This window comes from Sinocyclocheilus rhinocerous, unplaced genomic scaffold (assembly GCF_001515625.1).
Source record: "Sinocyclocheilus rhinocerous isolate Xijiao unplaced genomic scaffold, SAMN03320098_v1.1 scaffold225, whole genome shotgun sequence".
Lineage (NCBI taxonomy): Eukaryota > Metazoa > Chordata > Actinopteri > Cypriniformes > Cyprinidae > Sinocyclocheilus > Sinocyclocheilus rhinocerous.
Window position 1 is genome coordinate 1,531,054 of NW_015630532.1, and position 9,972 is coordinate 1,541,025.

The following is a 9,972-nucleotide window of genomic DNA, read 5'->3' on the forward strand; positions in this document are numbered from 1 at the left end:
TGCGCTCATTGGCGCCCCTTCAGCTGGTGGCGCCCTAGGCGACCGCCTAGCTCGCCTATGCCTAGAAACGGCCCTGACTCAATTTATAATAGCCTATCCATCCCTGAACGCAGTCTCTGGCTTTTTGCCAGTCAAGCGCAACGCTGCAGGGCTAGAGTAATAACGACTGATCTGATCATAAAGTCTTTCCGAGTCACAGGGCTCAAGTCCAAGTCAAGTCTCGAGTCATTGCTGTCAAAGTCTAAGTCGAGTCTCAAGTCTTCTTTAATTATGTCGAGTCGAGTCGCAAGTCATCAAATTTGGGACTCGAGTCCGAGTCAAGTCTCGAGTCATGTGACTCGAGTCCACACACCTGGTTTCTGTCACCACCGAGCTCTACCAGAGAAGCACCAGTGGGTCACACCACAAAGCCACAGGCTCAAACTCCCTCTCCCTCCGGGGTGACTCAGCCTGATCTCTGGCTGGGAGCCCTGCTTTCACTGAGCTATCTGTTCTTTGGAAACAACAACCAATACAACAGCGCTGCAGGCTTGGACCGCAGCTGCTCGGCCCTGTAACGCCACACAATTATGCAAACTTCAAATTTGGAAAGGAAATCTCAAAGGGACTCTATTTATGTCTATTTTTTATGTCTATAAATGTAAATGTTGACTATAAGGTTACATAGTTCTTTGTTGTGTCTTCTAGTTTTTAATTAAATTCTGTTAGGCAACCCAATTTAGTAAATATAGTAAATTTAGTCAAGCAACCCAAATGTGTCAAGGCAATGGCATATAGCTCATGAATAAACTCTCCTATGAGGTTTACCAGCATAGTAATTCTGTCGCATCTTGTTCCATTTCAGAGAGCTACCTGTGATTATAAGGCTGAAGACTGCAGATAGGTGAGATTTTGTGGCCTTTACAGTAAAGGTGATCTGTCTTTATCGTCTGTGTAAACTATGAATAAAATAACTATGAAGTGAAATTGTTGATCTACACCAGGGGTGCCCAACCCTGCTCCTGGCGATCGACTGTCCTGCAAAGTTCAGCTCCAACCCTAATCAAACACACCTGAAGCAACTAATTAGGGTCTTCAGGATCACTTAAAAATTAAAGGCAGGTGTCTTTGATTAGAGTTGGAGCTAAACTTTGCAGGACAGTCGATCGACAGGAGCAGGGTTGGGCACCCCTGATCTACACAAATATGAGCAGTGTTGCCAATTTAGCTACTTTGTAGCTAGATTTAACGACTTCCCCGCCCCTTTTGAGACTTTTTTCAAAAGTTTAGGGACAAATATAGCAACTTCTTGGACAAACCTTATCTAAGTTCTCATCTTGCCCACTGATCTATATTCATCTTTATATAGATCAGTGAATTTGCCATTATGATGTCATCTAGTGACATTTAGCTACCAGTTTTAGCTACTTTCAATTGAAAGCAGTTGGCAACACTGAATATGAGTTTTTCAATGGCAATACAGTCAGAGGTTGCTTTACAAATAATAATTATCCATCCATTTGACTGACTTGGTAGTAAATTCCCATCATGCTCTAGTTATTTTACATCAAATCTTGCATTGCTTAATGTGATATTGATATCACAAAAAGATTTTTTGTCAAGAGCTCTTTTAGTCTTTCCAACCACTCTTACTTTTTATTCTAATCTTATAATGTGAAAAAGACAACAGACGCTGCGATCTGGTGACCTGATTTAAAAACCAACATCCCATGAATTATTTCACTTTCTCACACACGTGTGTGTGTGTCTCTCTCTGTCCATGAAGAGGACGCTTTCTTCCCTTTTTGTCATTTCTAAATTCTAATCTCTATTTGCATCTTTTACTGTTGGAATTCTAATAGGGATGTGTAATACAACAGTTTATTATTTTTACTTTACCAGACTGACAAAATCATTTGGATATTTTCATCTGTGTTTTCAAGATTTGCTAAATAATGTAAAATGTTTGGTTTAAGTATATGCTGGAGACAATATGTAGGGATCTTGATGATACCTGCTGACCAATATAATGACAATATACCATCTCACCATGTTCTAAAGTTTGCGGTTGGAATGATTTTTTAAAAATGTTTAAAAATGGTTTCTTTTTGAATGCACGTAATTTTATCATGTGATGGCAGATTCTAATTTTCAGCAGTCATTGCTCCAGTCGATAGTGTCACATGATCAATCAGAAATCATTCTAATATGCTGATTTGGTGCTCAAGAAACATTTCTTATTATTATCAATGTTGAAAACAGTTGCTTTTTTTTTTTGGAAACAGTGATACATTCTTTCAGAATCCTTTAATGAATAGAAATGTCAAAAGAACAACCTTTATTTAAAATATAACTTTTTGTAACATTATAAATAGGTCACTTTGGCTCAAATGCAAATTTATTATTATCAAATGCAATTTAAGAACTGACCTTTATCTGCTATTCTAACCCTATGCCAGAAAGTCTTTCTATAAGAAAACATCTTACAGAAACAAAAAGCATCATTTACAACACCTCTATAACCGAGTTCTGGATTTGCACGTTTGAATACATCAATAAACAGGATGACAGAACCAGTGCCTATGCCGTATTTCTCTGTACTGAAGTGCTGAGACTGAAGATCTGCTGAGAGTAAGGGCTTGTAGGCAACCCTCATGTAGCTCGAAGGGGCAGACCTGTGAGCAGTTGGCCAGCATCGTACTGTGACATAACAAGATTAACCAGTCATTGCAAAACTGAGAGGAAAAAACAACTTCAGACAACAACCTCCATCCCATATCCACCTATGCACGCACACGCACACTCATGAGGAATAGCAGACCTGAACGTCCTGCGCCAAATATACCCCACCATCCACAATATAAGCACAGAATTCATAACACCGTTTAGCCCAGATACAGCAGCTCCAGCGCTGCCCAGATTAAGGTCGGGTTATATAACCTCATCACAACCCAAACGACAACCCCAGGCAAGGCAAATGTGGGTTTATGAAAGCACAGGAGAGTATGAAGTTATAATAAATCAACAGGAGTGTCGGAATTTGATAATATAAAGAGATACGAGTAACTGCACGATGGATGGAGATGCTGTTTATAATCTATGTAGGAAACACAAGAGTTGATTACTAAACAGAAGGGGCTTTGCTGCTGTCTTCAACTTTACTGTGTTCTTCAAAGGTGTTTTAGCTTCACTTTAAGACTATGCGGACTCGTTCTGCTAAAACCACGACAGTAAAACAGCCCACTTCACCACAAGCCGATGTTTCCGTGTCGAGGATGCTTTTAAATGCACTCACCGTGGTATGGTGATACACTTGGTGTTGACATTCTGAGTTGTGATGGCTTTCTCGAGCTCGTCCAGTTGTCCCGTCTTCTTCAGCTTCTTCACCAGACTCTTGACGGCTTTTTCGCACCATTTCTCCTCCTGTCCGTTCTGCTCTCCTTTCTTCCAGCCCAGCAACCTCTTCACGATCGGCGGAGTGAACGGTAAAATTGACATGTTGAATTCAGTTAGGCGTTCCTCTATTGCGCAGTCTCTCATGCAACTCGAAAAGAAATTCGGGATACTTTTTTATCTTCAGCGAAATCCGAAGGCGGTAAATCAAAATAAACGGCTCGATAGTACAATTGAGAAAAGTGAGAGGCACTTGAGACGTGACCGAGACACGGTCTCAAGTTCAGCGCTCAGCTCCGCTCCGTCCGTCTCTCGAGATCATCAAGCATAGTGCGCGCCACACACCACCGCCAGGCCATCCATATCACTCCGCGCGGGAAAATAGTTCCCTTCATCCCGTCTGGACAAATTGGACAACACATTCTGCGAGAAAAAAGCAGATATATTTAAATACATTATGCAGTACCTCATATGTCTGTAATATAGCGTATGTTTTTGTGCTGTCGCTGTTTAAAAGGTGAGGTTTACTCAAGTTTAATGTCATCCGCTTTGATGTGTGCTGCGGCTCTCTGTGACGTTTTGCGTTTGCTTTTAAAGGTAGCCTACACTTATAGTAATTTTTCCTTAATAATTTTACCCCGAAAAGAAATAAGTAGTACATTTGAATATATGTTTAAAATCACGTACAATCAATCACATGAAACAAGGACTTTGGTCATACATCAGTATCTTGATAAAAGCACTTTTTATTTTGGTCTATCCATTCTTGAGGGTGACATCACATTGCTACACCAACTCACTTACATACACAAAGACTATGTAAAAAATGTCATAGATTTAGGAGCAATGTCATTAATTTGAAACAGGGACTAAGCTGAACCTCCTGAACAGTTTTATAGTTCCGTTCCTCCTGTGCTATTGTAAAACACTCATAAAACCTACCAATAACCACTATTAGACAGTGACACACAGGAAGCGAGTTATACAAAACCTTATCATTCACAGAATCAGCTAAATCATTTGCAGTTTAATTCTCAAAATTAAACATTCTCTTTTACTCTCTCTACCTCTCCCACCCCCACTCTTTCTCTCACCATAGGACAGTCTATGAGTAAGAGGGACATCCCACCGAAATGAGTATACAGGGTTTAATTAATCTGATACTGGGCATGGGCTTCTTTTTTTTAGTGAGGGAGTGGGTATGAAAGACACAACGCTGAGTATGCAGTGCCTTGCCTCAGCATGATGACAACAACATGCAATCATACATGTCCCTAATGAGCAGTAAACTCATATACACACGACACAAGCATTGCACCAGACTCATTGAAAGCACAATAAATGAGTCTCAACAAATAGCTCTTTTTCCGAATAGAAGACTGGGGAGATTTTATGGCACTTTGTTGTGTTAACAGTTAGCTAAGATGAGCTAAGAATTGCATGAGGTATTATAATATTTCCTTTACTTTTTAGTTCTTGTGTGGCCTTGTGATAATATTTTATCATTAACATCATTAACATAATTATTTATGTTTTATTTTAGGTTATAAGGTTTTAACCTAAATGGTTTTTGTTTGGTGTCTGTCGTATATAGTTATTACTGACCATCATCTTGGGGAACACACACACACACACACACACACACACACACATATGCTAGTGGGAGTTTAGGTCAGAAGTGTCAAGAGAAGTGTGTGCAGCCAAGGGCCAGCTGTTACATACAAAATGAAAACACAAGGGCCTGCACTAGTCAGATTTGATTTATCCTTATCAGATTGAGCCCAAGATTTTTGTCCCTTTACACATGACATATTACGCAAGAAGGAAGCAGTAAGTAAGAATTGTGCAGGTTTAATGTCAATTTCTAAATTTACTAAGATGTAATTATAAGACATCAAGGCAATTTTCAAGAATTTTTAACCATTTCAATCTGGAGAGTTTTAAATTGCTGGTCATTAGTGTATGGCCACACATTTTGTTAAATTTATGTATGGCAACCCTTGGTACATTGTTAAAACAGTTCGCTAGCTGTGCTAAAAATACTCTGGACCTCAGCTCAGCGTGGCACTGTTTCTGTTTTTTATCTATTTTAAAGAACATCTGATGTATATTTTTATAGCATTTCCTTTCTTTTTGTCCTCCCACATGGTTATAGTCAATATATACTCAAAACTGATGTATAAATAGGCGATCTTTCTGAATTTTTCTGAACAGAAATATTAAGCAGCACAACCATTTTCAACATTTATAATAAAAAGAAATGCATCTTGAGCACCATATCAGCATATTGAAATTATTTCTGAAGGACCATGTGACACTGAAGGCTAATTGCTGTGGAAAATTCAGGTTTGCCCTCACAGGAAAAAAATTATACTTGAAAATATATTAAAACAGACAACAGTTATTTTAAATTACTACTAATATTTCAGAATAAGACTGTTTATACTGTATTGTATAAAATACTTATTTTTAAAACAGTAAAAAAAAAATCTTATTGTTTCCAAATTTTTGAATGGTACTATATAGTTTCATAAAGGTCTGTATGATAAATCCTCATGTAGTTAGCCAAGCAAACCTGTGTGTGTGTGTGTGTGTGTGTGTGCGCGTGTGTGTGTGTGTGTTCATGTTCATCATGTATCTGCATGACAGCGTGTGGCAGGATGGAGGCTGCCAGTATTAAAATGTGCAGCTTGACTGCAGTGGCCAGCACAAGCTCAGCACCTGTTTATTCCCTCAGGGGCTTCGGCTCCTGGACAGCTGGTTTAGGGGTGAAGTAAGGGATGAAGTCCAGGGCCTAGGGGGCTTGTAGTTGTAGATGTGTGGGGGTAGGAGGCAGATGGGATCTAGAAGAGCGAAGTGGGGGGATTTGGGGGTATATATGTCTGTGTGTGTGTGTGTGTGTGTGTGTGCGTGCATGCATTCGTCTGAAGAATTGTCTCACACAAAAGGCAAGGCTGTGTGAATGAGTAATGGTCCTATACAATCTGATGGCTGATGAGGGTATTGTGCATACTTGGACTCAAGAGACCCTGGGGAGCTACAAGGTGGTAAAGAGGGTCGGAGGGGGCTGAACTATGTCCCAGTGGAGGACATGTGTTAGAGTGATAAGATGAAGCTTATGTCTAATCAACAGTGTTTAACACAATACTAGTACCAATGTGATAAAGGACAGCTGGAAGAAAGCAATGACCTCGGCTTCATCTGTACATGTTCAGCAGAACTGCAAACAGCAGTAGAGCATCTCAGCGGGACAACAGCATCAATGTCAGACTAGTTTTTGTTATTTAGGCCAATTAAGTATTATCTTAAACATATATAAGCATTTTTCTCAGTATATAATGGGTTCTTTTGTGTAACATGTTTTTCTCTGTTGCATTGACATAGTGTTCTCACAAGATAACTTTATGCGTATAAAGTGTACTGCTGAAAGAGACAGATGGAAAGAAATTGCCACTAAATCATTTCGGAAAACAGTTCTGACGTGATGACTTTGTGCCAGTATGTTGTGAGTGACAGATACTGAGAGATAAACAAATATTTCTGCCAAGAGCTAGTTCTGTGAAGCTCTGAGTAGCAGTGTTTCTGCGTGGTGGGATCTCTATGTTGTTTACATGCATACATTTTTGTTTATATGTTAGAGTTTTTATTCCAGTGTAAAATCATGGTCACATTTTATTTTAAGGTCTAATTCTTGCTATCAGCAAACCATTAAATATGATTTTTGCCTCAAGAAACTCCTAATTTGCTGCTTATGAATTAGTTAATAAGGTAGTTGTTAAATTTAGGTATCGGGTATAAGGGATGTAGAATATGGTCATGCTGAATATGTGCTTTATAAGTACTAATAAACAGCCAATATGTTAATAGGCATGCTAATAAGCAACTAGTTAATAGTGAGAACTGGTCCATATACTAAAGTGTTACCAAAATCACTATGTGTCTTTTAGCCTATGTGTGTACATACTTAGCTATACTTTGGGAGCAGGTTTGTTCCTGGAAGTGAGCTAAATCTGACAAAACCTGCATTTGAGAACATCTGAGACATTCTTCTGAAAATGCTATATATTATTGTTAAAATGGTGAATTTTGATGTTTTTGAAAGAAGTCTCTATTGTTCACCAATGCTGCATTTATTTGATCATAACAATATGCTGATTTGGTGCTCAAGAAATATATTTTTTTAATCAATGTTGAAAACCATTGTGCTGCTTAATATTTTTGTGGAAATTGGGATACATTTTTCCAGGATTATTTTATGAATATAAAGTTCAGCATTTGTTTGAAATAGAAATATTTTGTAATCTTATGAAGAATTCAAATATCATACTCCTTTCAATGATAGTGTATTAATACATTTTTTGTTTTAATTCTAAAAAGTTTTCTGTTAGGTTTAGCATGAGTTATTCATAATTATCTGTATATAAAACCCAAAGAAATCTATGGTATGTCCCCATTTGCACTGCATTTCTTAAGAAAATGTGTGTGTGTGTGTGTGTTTACGAGCGTACCTGAGAAATTTGCAACTCCATAGGGTGTGATTAAGGCATGTTTTATGGCAGACATAAGTAGGGTGTTATGCTGAGAGCCGTCACACCACGACAGCATGAAGATTCCAGGCAGCAGAGCGCAAAAAGTTTTTTGCTATTTTAAATCCATCAATCTGTCCACACAACAACAGGCATATGCAATCTCACACACACACACACACACACACACACACACACATACACACACACACCACCATAAAACCTTTAACTTTGAAGAAAAGCCACTCCTCAGTCAGCATCATAAACATTCACTATGCTGTCATATAGACACATATCCTGAAGTCTTCATACGGTACACAGAGAACAAAGGTCATACCTCTGCAGTGCACTGAACTGAAAAAAGCAGGAGAAGGTCAAACTCAGACTCATCATGCTATTTTCAGCTTTTGCTCTGAAAATTTAAAGTGATGTTATGTTTGATTCTTTATTTCTCCAAAGCACAAAAACAGCTATTAAAGTCATAAAGACCCAAACTATATATAATTATGTTACCTGAGTGTGAGCACAATGAAACTAAAAGCCTATCAACACCTTTTGCATCCATTAAAATACAGCCATTCCATGTCATGTTAACAATGAGTAAATGCTGTTTTGAAGGGGTCATATGACGTTGCTAAAAAGAACATTATGTTGTGTATTTGGTGTAATGAAATGTGTTTATGTGGTTTAAGGTTAAAAAAACACATTATAATGATTATAATGACTTATACTTCATTGTTGGAATAAAACGATAAACAAGATAACCCAAACATATGATTGGCTGAGTTATTTTGCTTGCTGTAGTCACTCCGATTGTCTGTGGAAAGACACTGATAAGCTCTGAGGGCTGTGATAAATCTGGTCACCACCACTTAGTCAACACCAGCCCACACTCCAGTGTTACGTAATATGACACTCTGAATTTTTATTATTGAAGGAGTGTGCAGCGTTGCAAAACCACTAGTGACTCACCGTGTGTATGTTTCTGTTTGATTTATCTGTGTGAGTAACAGGGACTAAAAGAGTGCAGACCCAGCATGGAGGGCATATATTTTGTGGCTGATACGGACCCAAAGCATCCACACCCATGTGAGGATTACCATGATTCACGTGCTGATGCGTGCACAAGGCTGTAGATCTGACTCCTCTATTGTGCTGAGTGTGATGCATACTGGTCTTAGCACCCATGAGTCAGAGCGAATAGCCAACTGTGTGTTGGAAATACTGAGGGCAGAATGACACGGCTCAGCAAGCACTGACTGAAATCTAACAGAGACCATAAATGGTGATGATGCCACTGTCCCATGCCATCTTGACCTTTCATTTGGACTGAGTTGAAGATAATCTAATTAGTTTATCATATAGGGGATGCTACCACACAAATAAAAGTCTTTTTAGCTTGACCCCCAATTGTTTTTACAATAACTCAGCTGGTTGTACAAAATGTATACTTAATAGTACAGACGGCATTCAGTAGGACCAGCTGTTATTTGAGGATTCACATGCAAACCAGCGCCACCTGGTGGCGAACACGTTCTATTGAAGTTGCTACTTTTTTGGTTCCAGCTGGAAAATCCAGCTAACTACATGTTTTAGAACATTTTATCTGCTTTCTTACTGGTAGACCACCTTGGACCACCAACTTCATGTGGTAAAAATATACTTTCAGATACATTTACATTTAGTCATTTAGCAGATGCTTTTATTCAAAGCGACTTACAAATGAGGACAATAGAAGCAATCAAAATCAACAAAAGAGCAATAATATGTAAGTGGTGTGACAAGTCTTGGTTAGGCTAACGCAGTATACGCAGCATACAATAAATAAAAAGAAATAGAACAGTAGGTAGAGTAGAAAAAGAACAGTGAATGCTAGTGTTAGAGGGTCTTTTTGTCAAAAGAATAGAAAAAGATTATATTAAAAAATATACATATATATATTTCAAAATATACAACAAAAATATATTGGTAATATAGATGTTATTTTATATATATGCTAATATTTTTAATAGGGTTATGTTGAACTTAATATTTATATTAATATTTTTAATAGGGTTATGTTTGAAAAAGTTTT

General features: G+C 38.1%; 1 protein-coding gene across 1 annotated transcript in view; it reads right to left on the reverse strand.

Annotated features, from left to right (window-relative positions):
• The window catches only part of LOC107740443 (mothers against decapentaplegic homolog 3-like), a 37,198-nt gene extending 33,513 nt beyond the window's left edge, over positions 1–3,685 (reverse strand). The window contains exon 1 of the mRNA XM_016552885.1: positions 3,275–3,685. Coding sequence (XP_016408371.1) covers positions 3,275–3,519 — 245 coding nt within the window. The 5' untranslated portion in view covers positions 3,520–3,685. The remainder of the gene's footprint in view (positions 1–3,274) is intronic.
• Between the last annotated feature and the right edge of the window lie 6,287 nt (positions 3,686–9,972).